Raw genomic sequence first — 21,997 nt, forward strand, 5'->3', positions numbered from 1 at the left:
ATTGGCGCGCCGATAGCAGCGCCGGAAGCTTTTGGGTTCGAGGCTTCATTGCTTGCGAGTCCGTGGATGTAAACCTTTGTTTTGTACAGAAGTATGGCTGCCATCTTTAGTTTTCGATGGATGTTTTCCGAAGAGATCGCGAATTCTTGTATTTATTCCGGTATTTAATAACGTAATAAAATTTAGGATAGTGAAATAACGTCGTCCAAGATGTAAAAAGTGTTTTCTCCTTGATTATTTAAGCTGCCTTGGTGTTAGTTCCGTTAAAAAATGCTTGTGTTTACATCTAAGTTTCGAGTGAGCTTCTGTATTCCTGTCATATTAAGGTAAGCGATGGTTTTTTTTCGATATTTTTAATACTTTAGAACGGTTTAGAAATTGTAATTGCATTACTTCATTATTCGGCATTATTTAATATCATTTTTAAATAGTTTTTTAATTTGGAACATCGAACTTATGACGGATAATATCTTAGATGACATTAAAATCTTATTTAACGTAATATATTTTTTTACGTATCAACGATCAACTATTTATTCATTAGGCATTGTTCGATCTTTTATTATTTGAACCGTTTCTTTATCGGCAACATGCGTACTTTTTTTTAATGCTTTCTATAACCAAAAAAGTTTGAAAGAACATTGAAATATTAATGTGTTAAACTTTTATCGGATAGTTTATTAAATAAATATTGCAGATTATTATGAAGATAAGATTTTGACAAAATATATCTGTTAATTACGATTTCTATTCCGTAATGGTGGCAACAATGGCTGGTAAAATGGTGAGCGAGGGCAGGTCAACCACATTATATACTTACAACTTTAAATATTTTCAATGTACATATTAAAAATAATTATTGTCTATTATGTTATTTATATACTAGCAGATTTATTCTCAGTTATTTCGGGGTTCTTTCACGCGGATTTAGTACATTGATAGATTCATTATGTCAACTTGTGAGTAATTTTATAAACTCTATTTTCTTGAAAGAATATGAAACAGTGTTGTTTGGATTATTTTTTTATATAAATATTATTCTAGAACAGTTTACGAAGTATAAATTAATTATATATGTGCATTAGAGTGTTACCGTAGTTTCCTTTCATTTCCATTGGAAAAATATATGTAATTTCCTATGGGATAATTATTTCTAATTATATCTTTTGTCTATGTTTTTCACAGTGAGTTTATTAATTTACATATATTGAAGTGATGTACTCGTTACTTTACAACATATTGAGCAACATACTTGACATATGAAATCTTTCAGCTAACCATAGTATATAATGTGGTACATTGTAATGTCATAAAAGGTAAATAGTTTCAGAAACAATAAACATAAGTTATTAAGACTGTAATATTTTTTATTTCAACTCAGTCTAGTCGATCCTAGAAATTATACAATCTGTGCAGTGTTCATTATACTTAATACATAAATTTATTTGTAATGTGTATGTGAGTATTAAAAAATATGGAAAGATTATTTTCTATACTTTAAATGTTAAGTGATAAGATGTTTATTTAAAAACAAAAAAATTGTTTACTATATAACACCTTGATATTTAGTTACTCTCACATACATTTTCAAATACTAATATTCAACAAATGTGAGACGCAATCTGTTACATTAATTGTGATATCAATTAAGTTAACCAAAATTTGTTTAGTTTATTAGAAATGCGTATTAACAAAAATTCTAACCTATTTCTTGCTGAAAATTCATATATGATTCCGAAGAGAGAAGTCGGCGGGAATAAAAAAATTTAACCAGACGGCGCTGTTTTCGCCTTTTAACGGCCATTTTGTCGGACTCCCTTCTTACCCGCCACCTATCAGCAACTACTCCTCCCCTTTCCCCTCTTACTTCTTCCATTCCACAGCTTTCACGCAATCTCTTTTCGTTTCCTTCTCCGATTTTATATTTCTCTATTATTTTATTTTTAATCTCTCTATTCAATAACTTTTTCTTCATTTCACTAACCGTCATTTGTCCTTTCGTATTATTTTCTTTGATCTATCGAAATGTTTCGTTTAGAACAACCTTATTGTTTCTTTTCTTTTGCCCTTCTTATGTTTCACTTAATCTATGTCTCAAAAAAAAATCTCTTCCTAATTTGAGTTTCCGATCTTTTGTTACGTTAGATCAATGATATACCGACTTACGTAAAAACAACGAAGTATAGTAATATACTTTCTTTTTTCCTTATTTTGCAATACCGTTCAACTTTTTCCTCTTTTCATCATTGTTTTATACCGAACAATAAATCATTGATAATGGGACACATAAATTATTGAGATACAATTACATACATGTATAGAAGATATGCAAATTAGAAGAATGTACAAAAAAATATGTATTAAGGAACGCAAAAAGGATATTGTACTATATAGTTACATCTAAACATACGTTTTCTCTTTTCTATAGATACAATTCAATAGTGTGTCCTATTTTTACGTTTTACGGTTTTTCACAATATCTCTCTCTCTCTCTCTTTCTTGTTTTCTTTCTCTTTTGCTCTCGCTAGTAGCAGTGGAAATTTAAATCGGTCGTTTTAAAGGATACATCTTCAGAAGAGGCGCGTAGCGCATAGTGGGCGGAGATAGAGGATGTTCCGGAGAGGGTAGTGGAAGTGAAGTGCAAAGAGGGGAGAATGCTGCACTTTAACTGGGCTGGGTAGGGGACCACGAATGAGGGACGAAGGGTGGGAGGGATGGAGCAGTAGGGTAAGGGCAAGGGTGGAGGGAGGTTTGACGCGCTCCGGTCGACGGTGGGTTGGCATTCGTCGGTTGCGAGGTAAAATGGTATCGACCGCAAGAGAGAAGTTCACATGGATTGACGAGCACGCGCGACACACCGAATGCGTGTGATCCATGCGAAAATTTGTAGGCGAAGCAACCAGCAGCAGCAGCCAGAGCGCAACGGTTTTGTGCTGCACCGGTCGGTGGTGTTTTAGGGGAAGCAAAGCGGTCAGAGGGTGGGCGAGGAAAAGACCCAGGGGCAAGAGAGAGAAATCGTGCATTCGCTGCCCCCGCGGCACTCGGCCTCGACCTGACTCAAAGCAACGACGTTTGTCCCCATTGATTCATGTAAATTAATATTATCGCGCCTCTCCTTTGTGTGCATCCCCAGTTCCAATTTATTTTCATTATTATTCGCTGTTTAATGCGCGATTCAAAATTCCCGCTCTTTCTCTATACATATAAATATATATATATATAGGTATAGGTATAGATAGATAACGTAGAATTGTTACCATCGTGTTGTTTCACTTTAAAGATCTCCGAGAGGAAGATTTTCGTTCAGATTTAGTGATGAGATAACTGCTACTGCTTGCGGATCTCACTGAAGATCTAGCTTTTTTGCGTTTATTATATTGCGCTGATGCGTTTCTTCGAGATGACGTCAGAACTTATTAATGGTTCGCTTGTTTATTAGAAGAGTAACTTTACGTAGGAGCGCTAATGCATTAAGAAATATGCATTTAAGTTTATTGTATCTTAGCAAGATAGAAAGATGATCGATTCATCTCATATGGGGTTTAATTTGTTAGCAGCTTGTTGTAATGGGAGATTTTAGAAACGTAACCTTTCAAAGTACATGCATGAAGGATTAGCTCGTGATAATATCGTACATAATACTACATTGTAGGATAAATGTCTCGTTTGATAAAGTTAACGAATAATACCGAGCGAATATTCTTTTTATCTTTCATTGTATTCGACTGTAATCTAATAGGGTCGTTAAGATAAAATAGACACTTGCAATACTTGCTTATCAGTGTTTACAAACGCTCGCGAGCGCGCGTCTCTTTCGCATGCTTTTTCATTTTACGTAGTAGTAGTCCTATCTTTGAATTTTTTCCTTTTTTCCATTCATCGTTCCGCAGAATTGTATTTACAGCAGTTTTAAACGATTTTCTAAAAAAAGAAACGAAGTATCATAGGGAATTATTAACATTAAATAATATATAGAAGTATCTATTGCAATAAAATTTGTGTATATAATAAATGATTGGTAGTAGGAGTAGGAGAAACACAGCAGAAGGAAGGAGAAAACTGCATAAGTTCTCTGCAAAAAAACACTTGTATATAGGTGGAGGAGTGGGGAGGAGGAGGAGGAAGAAAAATGTTGCGCTCGCGAAGAGTTAACCTTGGATGTAATAGCGAAGACTCACTACTACAATGCACTCTCTTGTCCTCTTCTCTCCTCTCCTCTCCTCTTCTTCCACCTTTCCACTGAAACACCCACGTAACCTGCGCCTGCGAATTTGCTTTCTCGATGGAGGACAGGTAATCTCAACCTCTGTCTCTTTCATGTTACGGCTCTTTTACAATTTTCACGAAACACGTATTTTTTATACTCGATTATTTATTTCATTTTCTCATTCGTAATTTTCTCTATCTATAAAGAATTGTTAAAATAATGAACCTATTATGTGCCTTCATAATGTTACTAGATTCGTTCCTCTCAGTTCATTTCCTTCATTCCTGCGGTCTGCTCGCATTCCTAAATAGTTAATCCATAGAATCCCCGCAGTCAAAAACCGTCCGTTCCCTGGGGTACGATAATGAATGACGTTAGAGTATAGTAATCCAACATCAATAGAAACAACTTCATTGTCTATGAAAAAGAAAAGAAGAAAGGGAAATAAAATATAAAGAGATCAAACAGATATTTTCTTTTTTTGTGTGTTAAATAATCTTATATATGTACAACACCAATTACGCGGGAATATTAAACGTTTGCGATATAAATGAAAAAGCAATTCATTAACCAATGATGTTTATTTATCCTGATTAAAGTTTTATATAGAGAAAGAGAGAGAGAAGGATGAAAGAAAGTGTCGATATTTCATAAAGTTTATAAGAAAAGGAAAAGGGTGCCGTCATCGGTGTAATATCACCATCCGATGCACAGCATTGCTGCCTCTTTTCGCCATCACCATTCTCTCCTCCAGTGTATCGTTTCTTTTTCTTTTTCTTTTTTATTTCCTCCTCCTTCTACTCCTCTTCAATCCTTGCATCCTTCCCCTCTCGGATTACCGCTCTTATAACTCTCTTCTTACTCTCCCTCGCACTCTCTCAGCGCAGCAGCAGCAGCCAAAGAGAGTAAAGAAGGATAAGTAAGTTAAAAAGAGAGAGAGAGAGCAAGTTCAGTGGAAGAACGAGAGTTAGAGAGAGATAGATAGAGAAAGCAAAGAAAGATACCGGTTATTGGTGGAGACTGGCATATTTCACCGGGTGTCCAGCAATCAGACCTTTGTATACGGCTCACTGCATGTTGCGCGCTCGTGTTCTTCTCCCTCGCTAGAAAAAAAAAGAAAAAGGAAAAAAAAGATGGAGGCAAAAAGAAAGAGAGAGGAGAGCGCATTGAAGTTTCCAGCGAAAGGATAAAAAGAGAAATAGTAGGAGGAGGAGAAAGAGGAGGTCGTAGCAAGAAGGGGAAGAAGAAAGCAAGATACCAAACGTTTATTTAACGACGTAGAACTAGCCGCTCAACTATGGCCGCTTGGGATAGCTAAATGGGGTTCGGGAGGGGTGGTGGGGGATAGTATATGGCGCATCGGTTGCGTTAGCTGCGGTTACCATGGGTAATGCTGGGATTGTTGAATACACTCGCTAGTTATCTCTCTCTTACTTTCTGTCTCTTATAACGTAAAAGAGATATCCATCTAACATATTTGTATGTTCCACCACTGAATGCATGAATGTTATTATTTTGTGTATAGGTATTTATTTGCGCACGCGTAACTGCTTTTCGAGCGGTACACTCGCGCGTATTTGTTTTTTTTTTTTTTTATTACGACGCGTCTTATTTACCTCTTAATGTGCTTTTAAAATACTTCTTACTTTTAGCGTTAGGCGGCAAAATACAAATCTACGAGCAACGAATTTAATTAATTACAGTCGGTAAAGAAGAATTCTTTATTTCCGGTTGCGCAATACGCGCAGCAGTTGTAGTAGAGCAACGTTATTGTGGGAAATTCCGGATTTCTTTTCTTTTGTTTTCTTTTCCTTTGAGAAAATGAACGAACGTTAAGCTTGTTACTTTTTATCTGGAGTAATTTCTTCGATATCTATGTGCAAACGTAATTTGTACTAATTTGAACACAGGCACGTGATAATTTACAGAGTTAATCATGCAGAGACTATTACATCGGTACAGTTTGTTTATAATCAAGTTGAGCTTACACGTCCAATGGAATGCATCGAGAGGAGTCGTTGTCGTCGTTGTTCTGCGCAGGCGCGACTATGGGACGCGAGATCGCAACACCATTTTCTTGTAACCACCGTTGTTTCAACATACAACAATGATGACGAGTTGAAGAGAATGGAAGACTCGACTAAATTTCATACCAATCGATTTTTAATTTCGTATGTCGACTATCGATATTTTTATATCGATTAAACAAATGGCGGGTAACTCTTCGTGATTTGAACAAGTTATTTACATTTTCTTTTGTTTTTTTTTAAATTCGTTTCCGTATGTTTCAAAGATGTTGCCATATGTTTATTTTGTAGTTTTCTTTTTTAAATCTAGTTTCATTTATTGCAGATCAATCATTGTCACTAATTTTGTTTTTATTCCGTTGTCGTCCTTGGGAATTAAATCGATAGCGCTATTTGAATTATTAATTTAGCAAGCGTACGTCTATCTGTTGACATAATTGAATTAAGAAATATTTAGAAACAATAATAAAGAACGGAAGTGATATGTCTTACGATACATCGAAGTATATAATAATCAGTTGGAAAATAATTTTGGTTTGCATTGAATCAATGTTGAGGGTCGTGGTACGCCAAGTAGGTCGCTGTATAAATCCCATTGCTGCCAACTTAGAAGAATACAAGTTGAGAGTCCCCGTGTGCAACGTCGCACGATATCGTCCCGTTGCGCTTCACCGCGGATTCGGGTGGAAGCTTCTCTTGTTTCGCGCCATTCACTAATGATGAGATTATTAGTTCTGTTTGTTTGCAAACTTGAAAAAGTATGTCCGAATTTTTCGATTATAAATGGATGACTTTGAAATTCACAGATGATCCAATTTCAACGTAGGATTAATTCCATTTATTTTCATCCAATCCTGTCAATTATAATCCACAAATACCAGTTATTATATTTCTATTTCAAACAGGTACCCCCAATTCTTTATTTCAAAATGGCGGCTTGAAAGGGTATATCCGAATTTTTATTGGAAATCGATGACTTTGAAATTCACAGATGATCTAATCTCAACGTAGGATTATTTTCATTTATTTTCATCCAATTTTGTCACAACCACTTGTTCACAATTAATCTAAATACCAATTATTTTATTTCAAACAGATTACCGCCAATTATTTATTTCAAAATGGCGGCTTATAATATGAACAATTCAAATTTGTTGAATCTTTCTTCTTATATTTCCAATCAAAGAATTGTTTTATCTTCGACGATAATAAATATTTAAAAGAAAGTAGGTATCAAAGATCACTGCTTTAAAGTCTCATAAGTTTTCTTCGATTATTATAGAATCTACAATTGGCATGAAATAAGTACCTTGTTTACCACATGCGCGATATGATTTTCCTTTTATATTTAGAATAAGAAAAGATTTTAAATACGAAGTAGAAAATTTGTTTCAATTGAGAGTGGATGCATGGGCTTGAATTTCAGTGATATTTTCTGGCATCCGAGGTAATGCAGCAATCATTGGATTTCGTAAGTTCTTCGGTTAAAATTAAGTCAGTCAGTGTGCGATAGAACGCATAACTTTGGTTTAAAGTAACGTTCTCGTTTGCTTTCGTCGATGGTAAACTATAGCAATAACTACGTCGTAGTTATAGTCACGATCTCTTTCTTTCTCTCTCTCTTTATCTATTTATCTATCTATCTATTTATCTAGATTTTAAGTCGCAATACAATCGATGATCTATATATATACAACATGTATGATTGTGTTTATAGGTACATACTTTTCTTAGAAGAAGTTGTACGAGTTAAAAGGAATAATAAGCTATGCAAAATTATTATATTTGAAAAAAATAATAAATAAAAAGAATTTGTATCATGAAAATATTAATGACGTAGATAGGAGAACAATTATCAATGGAAGGTCGTACCAATCAGAGTAACATAACGGTACCTTTTTTGTATTTTTTTATTAGCTTTATACATTGTATAATATGTAACATATATGATTGCGTTTCACTGTTTCGTTTAAACAAACTCTTGAAAATGGGAATGATTGTTTAGTCTATTTACAATATTCTTTGCGCGCAAAAAGCATTTTTTTGGGATCGATAAGTTCAAACGCGGCGCGACTTTCTTGTTTGAATTATTAAACTTCTTTGTGTGTGGAACCTATTCGTTTCTTTAGCAACCTAAAGATTTTCTAAAGAAGTATTGTTCCCACTTTGTAAAGTTTTATTCTTGATGAATCGATATAACAATTGGCCTCTATCATATGTACTAAAAGAATAATTGTATTTTGTTTCAGCTTATGGTCAATAATCCTCAAATAGCAGAATCGAAAAGTTCGTTATTTAAATCAAAGGTTAAAAAAAGAAAGCCAGACGATACTCACTTCTTCAAATTTTCATTGAACGTTATCGAAAGGCCTTCAAAACGTCGACCCCATCGGTGATCAAGTTATCCGGGGGTGGCACAGGTGGGAGTGGGGAGGAACTATCCCCAAAACCCGGGCCACCTCCCCCGGTGGTATCCCCAACCGGTGAAAAATGTAGCGAAAGTAATGAAAGTAATGCGAATAAAAAGAAAGATGCAGCAGCAACAGCGGTTGCCTTTGAACAGGGTGCACCAGGATCTGAAGCCACCATGAGTTTTGTATTACAATTGGACGCAATGGAAAACAATTCCGACGATAAAACAAAAAACGGCAGCGCCGCATCTTCGTCCATGTTAATTGATACCCAAGAATTAACGTCGCCATTAACTATTGGCGTTACTACTACGGCAAATACCTTAGTCGCAATGAACGACGACAATAGCGATAGTAATAATCCCCAAGTACTACAGTGTCTTGAAGTGACAAACGTACCCAAAATAGCAGTAACCCATTCCTCAATATCGCTATCAAATGTTAAATCAGTAAGTGTTTCGTATCCCGTTAATAAAACTAATAAAGAAGTATCTCAGAGGGTTAGCAGTTCTTCTCAAACGAATACTACCCAAGTTTCGACAACTCGTGTGATATCACAAAAATCCCCGTGTACAGCGTATATAAATCAGCCCTTAACGTTAAATGCTTCCTCAATTGTCACACAGTTATCAGTCAACTCGCAATCTTTACCCTCGCCCAGTGTCGCACATGTCTATCCTATGCAGGCAGCTGCATGTACACAGAACAATCAGCAATCTAAAACACAAACACAAAACACCGCATCCGTAACCGATGCTAGTTCGAAAAAGCAACAAGCAACGACGGTCGGTAATTTACAAACGACGAATGTGCATACGAAATTTCAACAAATCTCGCCCCAACAAATCCTTAATACCGCCACTGTAAAAACTATTACAACGGCTACGAATATTCCTAATATACAAAGGATACAAGTAAAAGGATCTAACCTCAATGGGCAACCTCAGACGGTTAACTTACAGAAAGTTAAAGCTGTAGCAAACCTCAGTAATCCTACTATGGTACAACGTAATACGGTATCGAGGTTTCAAGCTATTCAAAAATCCCAAGTACTTGCCTCTACTGCTCAAGGAACGCAGTTCACGGTTAATCAAATTTTTAACAATGCTAATGTGCAGCGAATCCAAACTAGTACTTCATCACAAAAAGTCCAATCTATTAATTCGACGAATTCCCCAAAAATGTCACAGGTCTATAATAACCAAAAGACAGCAGGTCAGCAATTGGTAACTAATCATACAAATCACAAAGTACAGCATCAGCAATATCAGAATAATCAGCAGGTACCGCCAGCGTTACAAAAGGTCCAGGGACAGCAACAAAAGTCATTGCCTATTCAAAGACAGAATAATGTTCAAAAGTCTAATAATTCCGTAGGTGGTATACAGAAGTCACAAATTAGTGGACAGATACAAAATCAACATCAGCCACCACAATTGCAGAAACAAGGACAACAGTCTCAATCATCACAGCATCAAAGATCGCAATCTGCAATTGCGTTGAACAAATCTCAAACTTTGACGGCTCTCACTTCGAATCGAGTGCAAACTATAACAAACGTATGTAAGAGTAATAGTGTACCTAATATCTCTAAGGTTCCACATAATTCAAATGCTCCCATTGCGAGCAAGCAACAACAGGGGGGAGCATCGCAATCGCAACAATCTCATGTACAAACGTCGACGCAATTGCAACCGCAATTATTACAAACGTCTCAGCAACAACATGTTACACAGAAACAGCAAACAGTTACCACGACACCACATATTCAAAGAAATCATAATATTACAAATATACATCAGAAGGTGTCTACTATAACCACGATACCGAGTAATCATAAAACTCAAACTATAGTAAATTCAAAGATGCAACAACAGCAGCAACAACAGCAACAACAAATGGTTATGAGAGTAGGTGTATCCAAAAATCAAGCGCAAAACTTGCAGCAAGGAAATTTAAAAACTATTCCACAAAAGATAACAAATACTATAAAATCGCCAAATTCTCAGAATTCTCTTCAACAATCTTTACACCGAAATAATAATTCTCAACCAGTTAAAATCATACAACAGCAACAGAATGTAATTGGTCCACAGAATACCCAAAAACAACCAGGTTGTATTAAAACTATTCCACCTCAGAAACCTGCTCAAAGGAATCATGCCCAGAAAGTGTCAGGATTTAAAAGCTCTTCAAATAATGTTACTGCGATAAAGAATCAAGGATTGATGACATCGGTATCGCAGAAAACGAGTATAAAAACGTTACTTCCTCAACAGACTGTTATGCAAAATATGTTAGTGCATAAGAGTTCTCCTATTAAAGTTCAGCAACAAGCTATACAACAGAAACAGCTTATTATGGCATCGCAATATTCGCAACAAGGTAGAACGCAAACGGGACAAATAAAAACTTTGCTCTCTACAACAAATACAGAAGTAAATGAAGATTTAGATAACAAGTAAGTACTCCATCATTTTGTATTATTTGTATAAAATCTTAAATTTATCTAGATTAATCTAATGGAATAATTTATTATATTTTAGAATGGAAGCAGATTCGTGCTTATTGAAAGTAGAAGAGATACAGAAAACACCACCAAAATCTCCAATTAGAAGAATGCCCTTACCTTACGAGGTAATATTAGGGTCATTAGTTATGAAACGTCCGATTATTTCTACTACTTTCAGTTCGAAATCAGATATTGTCATCTGTCGGTCAGACATTGACATGAACCTTTATCATCAATTAATAAATAATTTCATTTGGCTTGAACAACTTATTATCTAATTGTAGTGTCTCCAGTTCGTCTTACAAGATCATAATTATGGTGCACCACCACCGCGAACACCGCCACCTCCTTCACCACCTCCTCATCCTAAACAGCAGGCCATTAACGGAGCAGGAAGTTCTACTACTACTTCTCAACATTCTTATTTATATGGACAAGGTAAAATATGAAACAATTAGAAATAACTAATAAAGTTTACACGCGTCTATTTCTAAGCACAAACGTATTTATTACATTTTTTGATAGTAATGATTATGGTCGTATATTAATAAATCTTTTTATGTGTTTTTTTTTGTTTGTTTTAGTTGTAAATAATAGCAGTAATGTGGAGGATGATGCAGCTAGTGCAATCAGCAGTGAACCCGGACGCGAAGTAGAACCGGAAGGTGAAGAAACAGAAACTGCTGCTGAGGGTGAAGGTGATGATGAGGATAGTGTTACTAGATGTATATGGTAAAAGGATTTTCTAATATATATATAAATATTTATTATATAATAAATAATATATAAATATATATAAAAATTTACTTTTCTTATATTAATTTTCAGTGATTTTGAACATGATGATGGATATATGATATGCTGTGATCGTTGCTTGTACGTTTAAACAATTTATTATTCCTAATTGTATATTTGTATTTTATTAAAAATAAAATATGCATATAAGATCGTATGTGTATATAAAAAATGAATTTCTAATTTTACAGAGTTTGGCAGCACGTGGACTGCATGGGGATAGATCGTTCTAACATTCCTGATGAATATCTTTGTGAAATTTGTAAACCACGACGCGTTGATAGACAAAGGGCACGTACTTTGCAAATGCGTAAACGTGAAGAATTGTTAAATTCGGATAGTTCATCCGACACGTCGTCGGCAAGTTCGGTAGATACCGATATTGGTGTAAATCAGACTCAAAAGAAACGATTGCATCACCAAATTTCCAGACGAAAATCAGATCCTCCACCGCAAGTAAGAAGACTGAATAACAACAACAACAATAATAATAATAATGTAGGAAAAAGACAAAGAAGAGATTCGAATCCAAGACAGTCTAGTGCGGTACGAAAGAAAGAGACTACCAAACGAGGTCCAGGAAAACGTAAGACTAAAAGAAGAGGAAGCGCTGATGAAAAGGAAGAAGAATTTCAAGATGCATGGGGTAGTTCAAACATGACTCCGCTTAGACAGTGGATAGAAAGATACGAAGAAGCAGTGACCAATCATTATAGTCCTGAGTTAAGAGCTAGAATATCTAGTATAAAGGTCAATGGTACTCATTGTGATTTGAGACAAAGTAATATGAATGTTATTGCCACTGGTAAATGCAGACTCAATGTGCACAGCAACAACTTAAGAGTAAGTATATATATTATTTAGCATGTTATTTCTTTTTTCTCTCTTTTCTTTCTTTTTTTATGAACTCGATATAATTCAATTAATAAGAATTTGATTGTTCTACTATTCCACATTATTATCTTAGAAGGGATGTTAAATAATCATTTTTATGTATAACAGTTTTTAGCTGCAACTATGTATCTATCACCAAATACTCCGGTTGTTGAATTACGGGGAAAATATATGCTAAGTACGCAACATAGACCGTCGCATCCTCAAGGTAGACAGCATGCTCAAAGACCAGGGCCTTTTGTATTCTTTTATCGGTTACCACGGGATGGTACCGAAGTATGCGTAGATACTAGAACATATGGAAACGATGCCAGATTCGTGAGGCGTAGCTGTAAACCTAATGCAGAAATAAAACATTGTATAGAAAAAGGAACATTGCATTTGTATATTGTCACAAGTATGGCAATCGAAAAGAATGCTGAAATCACTATTAGGCATGAGCCACACGATTTGTTATTGTCACCTAATCCCAATTCCCCAGTGATACCGGTGACTTGTGCATGTAATAATACAAGGGAATGCCAATTTACAACAACAAATCAATTTAATAGAAGAGGTAGTAATGGGACTGTGGTAGAAAATGCTGAGTAAGTATATATAGTATAATATTAATAGAGATTTATTGTATATTAAATATAATTATTACTGTTGTCAGTATTGTTATTATTATTATTGTTTTTGTTTTTTATAGTGGTAGAGAAAGAAGACGACGAGGTAGACGAAACACAATATGCGAAGATAGCGATTCGGTACCTACAGTTTCCAGTACAAATGTTACACCATTAACGACCCAAGTGCCGACGGCAACACCCGTAACAGCACCGCCTAAAAAGACTATTGCAACTAGTAGTACTACGACCGTTACACGTCAACTACCTAAAGAAGAAACTCAAATAACAACTCAGCAACAACAACCGCTACCACAATCATCCCAAACTTCTCCTGCTTTACCTCAGCCAACTGTACAAGAGATGAAAAAGGATAAGAAGAAGATGACAAGGGAGGAAAGAAAAATGGAAGCCATTATGAAAGCTTTTGAGAGACTTGAAAAAGCAGAACAAAGAAAGCAGGAAGTTCAAGCAAGGAATGCGCAAAGAAAGGAGTCGGGTGGTACGCACAGCGATAACGAGGACAGTCATAATTCTGTCGTTTTACAAGCCAAGACAAAACAGCAAAATTCTGAAAGAACATTACGACGAAAAAAGAGGAAGGGTCGTGCAAGGACTTCCTCGCAATCCCAAAGTACTAGGAGGACACGATTAAATTCCGCAGATTCTGACGTATCGTCAGGCGACGAGAGTAATTCTATGCAATCACCTCCGCTTGCTACTCAAAATCGTTCGTCAAGCGGGGATGCATCATATTCTGTACATTTAAATACGCCAGCAAAAAATGGAAACGATGGCTCTACGACCACTGGTACATCAGGGGGAGGAGGACATCAAGGAATACAGACTGCCGCCGGTCTGTTACTAGCTTTAGCTAATTCAAATACACCTGGTCCAAGTTCTCCACCTTTACAGCAACCAACACCTGTTAAAAGTCCTACATGTGATAGCGGTGCAAGCAGTAGTTCACAAAGTTCAACTCCGTCCACACCGTTATCTTCAGCATGTTTACTTGTTGCAGCAGCGGTCGGGCCCTTAGCTCCTGGTTTTAAATTTCCAAAAACTAAAAAAGTTCTGATGAATGAATGGTTGAAGGAATCGCCAGACCCACCTCAAACTAATATACCTCAAGTCACGCCAATAACTTCTATATCATCTACTTCTTTGCAAAACTCTGTTGTCAATCCTCTCTGTAGGTCATCAGAGTTTTCATTACCCAATGATCCATCCGCTGAATTTTTAACTCAAAGTTATGCGGCCAAGAGTCTAGCCACACTTGTTCAAGCTGCTAATTCTGTTTCCGGTATATGCGATTCTCCACCACAACGAAAACAAATGATTACAGGAAACAATGCTTGTCCTGTTTCAACTGGATCTGCAAAAAAGAGATGGTTGAGGCAAGCTATTTCCGAAGAATGTGACTCGCCAAACAGTCGGCCTGAAAGTCCTCCCCCTAGCGAAAGGGTGGCACCACCTAAAAAAAGGAGAATAGCTAGGGAAAGTTTATCTTCTGATAATTATACACCACCAACTACACCAACGATGTTGCTTCCAGAAGTTGTTTCAACTAATAGATCTTTATGTAACAACGAAGTAAGTTACATTCATATTTATTGAATTAATTAACATTTGTTTTAATTTTTCAATTAGGCATAATCATACTATTATAGAATATTATAATCTACTAACTGAAGTAATATTATTTTGTAGGAATATCATTTTATTGAACAGCCCCAGTCACCAACAATGGAACATAATGGTGAACAACACGATGAATCCGAATTCACGAATGAAAAAAATGTAAAAAATAGTATTAACAAATCAGAATTGACGTGCAATCGCGACAAACTTTCTAATAACAATCTCAGTACTGAAGGAAATAGTAACAGTGAAAAAAGTGATGAAATAAAAGAATTCATTAAGATCGAAGAAACAGGATCTATAAAACAAGATGGAACTTTGATAAATGAAGAATCATACGTAAAAAGCGAGATATTCGATGCCAATGTTAATTCAAAAGTAGAACTCCATTTGTCTCCTACGGGGTTGATTAAAAATGAAGAAAAAATTGTTAAACGTGAGACGATGATGATGCATGATTTTCAAGTGCAACAAAATGCGCTAATAAAAAAGGAAGATATTATAAAAGAAGAAATAAATGAGAAGGGAACGGTCGAAATTATTGATCAAAACGAACCTGACACGGAAATGGAAGATTTTAGTTCGCCTAATGTTGCAATGGAATCCGACGTAATTTTAAATCAGCGCGTAGCTGAAATGAGATTAGAATTTGGTGGGAGTATAGCAGACATCGTGAACATTTCTAACGAGCAACGTGAAAAATCTGCTGACGAGGATGATAGACAGATAGAAATTAATAAAGATTCAGAAATGAGATCGGAGGATAATACCTCGATCGACGAATTTGACGTAGAAGCACAAATGAAAAGAATAACCGGAGACGATGGTAACGATTACAAAGAAAAAGTAGACACAAGCTCGGAAAAGGATAAAAGTATGGATGGCATAGAAGGACTAATGGAAAGTTCAAAAGAAGATTCCGAATCAGAAGATAATAGGGACATGGATGACGGACATGTATATTGCGAACCGTTTAAATTATTCGCCGCATCTAATGAAGACAATTTCCCAGAATATAAAAGTAAATCTTCCGAATTAACAAATCTTAACGTGGAAGAAGTTAAAGTAAATGTTAAACCTAATAATAATGAATCTCAAAAAATAGAACAAGCATCTTCTTCTTTCGTTATATCATCCGAAGAATCTATTTTTGAGTCAACCTCCTCGAACATGGATGCAGAATCTGTTCCCGAACCTCCTTTCCAATCAATACCACCGTTGAGCGAAAGAATTCGAAAAAAAACTGATCCCCCTAGTAACACTAAAACTCAATTAAATTTCGAAGCAGCTATCATCGAATCCACGATCGATATGGAAGCCGAGGAAGTATGTAAAAATGGGGAAGATAAATCAATGCTGTTGTCGACAGTTTTACGAGAATTGTTAGAGGCTAAACTTGAAGATGAATTATCTGACGAATCTACAAATAAAGTTGATAATGAGGATACTACCACCTCGTACAAAGATATCAGATCACTTTCACCTGAAAATACAGGAGAAGTTAAAGATTCATCAATGAAATGTAAAAACAATAAAGAAACACATTTGGATGAAGTTTCTGTTAAACAAAATGACGTACAACCAAAAGAAATAAAAAGATTGAAAGATCCTAGAACAGTTGTACCAAATAATTTGATAGTACCGTCTTCTTCTACGAATGCTCCTCTGCCAGTCAAGCGCAAGGTTAGAACGGTAGGATTATAGTAGATTTTCTGTTTGCACCCCTTTTTTTTTTATTCTTGTATTATTATTTTTTATATATATATATATATATTTATATATGTATTTTTTTTTTTTTTATAGTAAAATATTGAGAATTTATTCTAAGAGATTGATAAACTGAAAAAACGATATTATATTTGTTATTGGTTTGGCAGCTATCAATATCCGAATATCGAAAACGCAAACAACAATCGACTGGTACACCTCCAGAACCGGAGCCATCTAATGATGTTTCTACGATAGAAAAGGATAAAGCAAGAGGTAGATCAGATAGTGCAAGCAGTGGGACTTCATCTCTTAGTTCCGACGAAGAAGGTTCTAAAATTTCCCTTGATTTACCAGGGATTACTGCATTACCACTTTTCACTAATGCTGAAAATGATGAAAAGAAAGGTAATAACGAGCATCCAGATTCTTACATTGTACACAATTCCTGTTAATCTGCAGTCTACATGATATTCATCAATATCAACTTTAGAGTATGTATTTTTTTAATAGTTATAAGTTTTCTTAGGCTATCAATGTATAAACAAAAAAAAAAAAAAGAAAAAGAAAGAAAGAAAGTAAAAACTTTGAGACCATATGGATTAGTCAAATATATCAAATAGAAATTTGTATCTATTGCATTTTTATTTCTAAATTATGAATCATCAAAGGATAGTAAAAAATCATGCACGTTATAACCCGAAGTTCCTCATATTTCTTAGTGTATATCTAATAAATATATTTATAATTTATATTTAGGTAGTGAAGAAGGTACTATTGGTTGGTCCGCAGCACCAACATTGGTTGAACGTCAAAGAGAAAATTTAACGGAAAGATTAAAGCGTGAATTTGGATTATTTCTTAGTGACGACGAAGAAGAAAGAGCTCGCAAACATGGTAAGTAAAAAGATCGACATTTTAAATCGATAAAGCTAACGTCAAATATTATTTAATAGACATATTCGTACGATGTTCTTTTTTGTTCTTGTTATTTTTGTTTATTATTGTAGGTTTGACTGCAGAAGCAATTTTAAAAGCTCGTAGGACATCACCGCCATACTCTTTAATTCCTACTACATCACCTACGTTTCCTTTACCACATTTACCACCTCATCCTTATATACCACCACCGGGATCTTCAACTATGCATTATCCTCAGTTCCAGGCTAATAAGTCCTGTCCTTCTCAGTATTCCAATTTTAGTGCACCGCAAACAACATTGCAAACAGTATACCCAAATGTAACTTCTCAAGGAACTGTCAACAAACCAGTACAATTTTTGGTACCTCAAGCAGCATCTCAAGCTCCACCGGGTTCAAATCCATATCCTCCGCAATTTATTCCAACGACTACAACGACAGTGCCAATTTCCAAATTTTCTTCAGCGACTTCGACGTCCGGAACTACTCCTCATGTATTTTCAACTTCAGCTCAAACGCAGAAACCTTTTTTCAATCATCCTGCACCAAGGTCGTAACTGGTATTAACGGTAGTACTTTTTAACAATTTTTAGTTAAAATGTGATGATAAATAATTATCATTCACGCTCGCACGCGCTCTCTTTCTTTCTTTCTTTCTTTCTTTCTTTCTTTCTCTTTTTCTGTTGATATATGGCTAATAGTGATGGAATTAAAAGAAATTTGCAGCTATTTAAAATGAATATAAACATCACATTTGGAATATACTCGTAAAAGTTACAATTTCTTCTAATTATTATTTATTTGAAATAATTTGTATTCGCGAATACGTGTGAATATAATATGTATACACGCACACGCGTATATTAGTAACATAATTCATTCTACAAATCACATTGTATTATATACGTAGAAATTGACGAAAAAAAAAAAGATTAATAATAATAATGACATGTAGGATGTGCGAATATCTGAAGTTAAGAAATATGAGACTTGTTAACGTAGGTACTATTATACGCTTTTAGAATTTTCATGCGCAGAAATATACTGGGAGGTCAAATTCGATGGTTTTCAAAATATTTCAACAGGTTTCTGTGGCCTATGGCAATAGTTAAGTATTTTCGAGATATAGTCGTATGCATTTTAGATAGTATATGTTTGAAACCTGTTGATATAAATATATTTAACATCTCTTACTTGTAATAGATGAAGAGAGAAAAAAAAAAAGGAAAAAAAAAAAAAAAGAAAGAAAAGTGTATTCCAATGTATGCACTTTTTATACCACCAAAATGGTGCCGTAAAGTGTTTATACGTAGCATTAATCCAATTTTGATAATATTTAAAAAGTTAGAATCTCTTTTAAATGGATGATAAATCAAAGATCCGTTGATCGAAATCTTTAAGAACAGTTATCATCGTCACATATATATAACGTGCACTTATGAGTCTGCATTATTCAATTAAAATTGTATATATTACTTGCATATATATGCATAATATTATAATAATATAAATCTTTATTTAATCGTAATTGTTAGATTAACCGATAGACTTCTAATAACACATAATTAATACCTTGTGCTGTGTTGTTGTACTCTTTCAAAAGCCAGTACTTGCTGTGTCCAGATTTCTCTATATTTTATATTTCATCAATGTAAAATTCTTAGATAATTAGTTATAATAAATACGTTGAAATTTCATTTCAAGAGAGTTCATTTATATTATTGAAAATAATATATTCGATATGAAATATGTGTTTATAAATTTAATTAGTTTTTTTTCTTTCTTTCTTTTTTTTTTTTTTAATCACATTCGCGTTTTATTTAGGCATAAATATTCTCATAAATTTTGTTAGAGCTTTTATATTTTATGGCACATGTCTGTTTCTGTAATGGCCTTAAAGAAGAAGAAGAAGAGAAAAAAAAAAAGAATATTGTTAATATTATAGAAAAAGACAAGGCCTTAGATACTAAGTATTTCTAAATTAATATATTTCAAGCATGACGTAATTGTTTTATATGTTAAGAAGTCTAAAGAGAACACGTTTGTCTTGATAGGATGATGTTTTATACAAAAGTTCTAAGTCCTTGTTATATATCGGTTGTTTTCTTCACAATAATATATAGATATATATCATACCTACATAAAGAAAAGGTGCTTACTTATTTTAATTTTTACGGCGAATCAATAAAACACGCGAACGTTTAGTTGTTGTATTTCAATTTAGAAAAGATTGACGAAAACAATTTGTAGAAAAACAAGGTTGTTAAATTTTGGGATAATTAATATCCTAAAATTTAATGCTCACATCTAAGTACAAAGCTGAGAATAAGCAGGAGAAAATTTCTAACAAAAAAATATTAACAATGAATTACAGTAATTAAGAAGATTTTGAAACATTTGTAGGCGCTATTCTATGAAAAGAAATCGTTGTATAATTTTTGTTTAATGTTTATATAGGATTTTTCAAAGATAAAATTGTATCTTTTAATGTAACTAATTTTATTTTTCCTGTAGTCTTTCGATGCGTTTTCAATGGAATTGTATATAATTGTGCAATTCTGTGTGTTTAAAAAACCTATACAAAAAAAAATAATAGATACTTAGTGGAACAAATAAATATGTAATTTAATAGCTCCTAACATATATATATAAAATAATTTCATTTAGAAATGTAAATTATGTATCGAATATTATTAATATATCTATTCTAGTGTACACATCAATGTAATTAAATAAGTGTACAAAGCTTCGTATAAATTTGGCTCATTCGTAATTGTGTATATATATTATAACTGTATTACTAGTTATTATATTTAAACGTATATCAAATTATTATTTTTTAAATTTCATTTATCTAATTTTCTGATAAATTAAACTAATATTAATAATGTATTATTTTAATTTAACATTATTCAGTTTCATTAGAGAGTAAACAAAAATTATATTTAAAGACACAACGAAAATTATTCATGATTTACATATGTAACAATATATCGATATGCGCTTGTCATAAAATATGGAATGCCTCGAGTCATAAATGCGGATAAGCAAATTAATTTTAGTACTACAGTACCGGTGATTATTTTAGTAAACTTATATAAATACTTATGTTTCATTTTTCCATTTAAACATTAATTTCTTAAAAATGTTGCGATATGGTTAGATTATTAATGACAAATTACACACATGCGTTTTATCAAATGTAATAGAAATGCTAAAACTCAAATTTTCTTCATATTATTATCATGGACTTTTACTTAATAATTTTGAAAACAAAAAATCGAACAATTTACGGATCGGAAATAAAGAAGAAAAAATAAACAAAAGAGAATTGTCAAGACAAAAATAGTAAGCAAATTGTAAGAATTAATACGCATATAGGAACAAAAAATACACTTCCTGAAGAATTTTCTACCATCAGATTTTAAGCATATATCAAAGTTTGGAGATCTGTGATTAGCAAATAAGAGGTAAAAATTGAGTTGAAATATTTATGTGTACTATCTAATGAAAGTACTTTATCAAATTCCTAATTGCGTATGGATCTCTTGTCTCTACAAACAAAAATATTCCTCCCCGTTTACATTATGTTTAGCTGCGATTTAAGAGTCAAAACAAACATATTTTTGGCATTTGGTATTCCCTTATACTTTAGCCAATATTTTGTAATAAAATTAGTACCATAAGATGCAAATATCACAGGTGGTGTGCATATATACAAATGTGTGTACATCTATACATATATACATATTTATATATATATATATATAAGTGTACAGTTTTTATGTTCTCCACCTGAGTATATAAGAGAGATGAAGAAAGAAAAAAAAGAAAAAGAAAAAGAAAGTGTAAATACTTTTGTAAGATAAATTTAAGTATCGATGTTTCACTTAAAAAACAAAAATCTTGTACTTTCTTTAAGCTCAGTAACAAAAAAAAAATATGATTGGTGTATGTGGTCGCTTTGAAATTCTGTCTGATTTTCTGATATAGCCTTGCTATATACTAATACTTGTATAGTAATAATAGCAAAGAAGTAGGACAGCGATTCAAATAAATTTGTTATTAAGTACATTTTCTAATAGAGTAGTTCGTTAGAATAATCGTTTAAATGTTGTACATAAAAAAAATTACACAGCAATTTATTACATATTAGCATATATATATATATATATATATGTGTATATATATGTATGTATGTATGTATATGTATATATATACATACATAATCTTATAATAATTTCAGAACACATAATTTTTTTATTTGCGATTTAT

General features: G+C 33.7%; 2 protein-coding genes across 5 annotated transcripts; one reads left to right on the forward strand and one right to left on the reverse strand.

Moving 5' to 3' along the window:
- The first annotated feature begins 83 nt into the window (after nt 1-83).
- Nucleotides 84-21,074, forward strand: LOC106788994. 4 transcript variants are annotated; one of them, XM_014752764.1, is made up of 13 exons: nt 84-326; nt 8,484-11,106; nt 11,192-11,282; nt 11,442-11,595; nt 11,742-11,889; nt 11,986-12,033; nt 12,144-12,795; nt 12,955-13,433; nt 13,538-15,047; nt 15,165-16,787; nt 16,973-17,210; nt 17,562-17,699; nt 17,813-21,074. In XM_014752764.1, the coding sequence occupies exons 2-13, from the start codon at nt 8,822-8,824 to the stop codon at nt 18,277-18,279; spliced, it is 7,833 nt and encodes a 2,610-aa protein (XP_014608250.1). In that variant the 5' UTR covers nt 84-326; nt 8,484-8,821; the 3' UTR covers nt 18,280-21,074. The 4 variants fall into 4 exon arrangements, with proteins under 4 accessions (XP_014608250.1, XP_014608251.1, XP_014608252.1 ...); XM_014752765.1 differs by having other exon boundaries at nt 15,165-16,778; XM_014752766.1 differs by lacking the exon at nt 17,813-21,074 and having other exon boundaries at nt 16,973-17,296.
- On the reverse strand, nt 4,353-8,823 carry LOC106788990. Its single transcript, XM_014752760.1, has 4 exons — nt 8,605-8,823; nt 5,824-5,881; nt 5,212-5,310; nt 4,353-4,624 (listed from the first exon to the last, which is right to left on the reverse strand). The coding sequence occupies exons 1-4, from the start codon at nt 8,821-8,823 to the stop codon at nt 4,446-4,448; spliced, it is 555 nt and encodes a 184-aa protein (XP_014608246.1). The 3' UTR covers nt 4,353-4,445.
- Nucleotides 21,075-21,997: the final 923 nt, after the last annotated feature.

This window comes from Polistes canadensis, unplaced genomic scaffold, assembly GCF_001313835.1.
Source record: "Polistes canadensis isolate GaletaPanama2010 unplaced genomic scaffold, ASM131383v1 scaffold_160, whole genome shotgun sequence".
NCBI lineage: Eukaryota > Metazoa > Arthropoda > Insecta > Hymenoptera > Vespidae > Polistes > Polistes canadensis.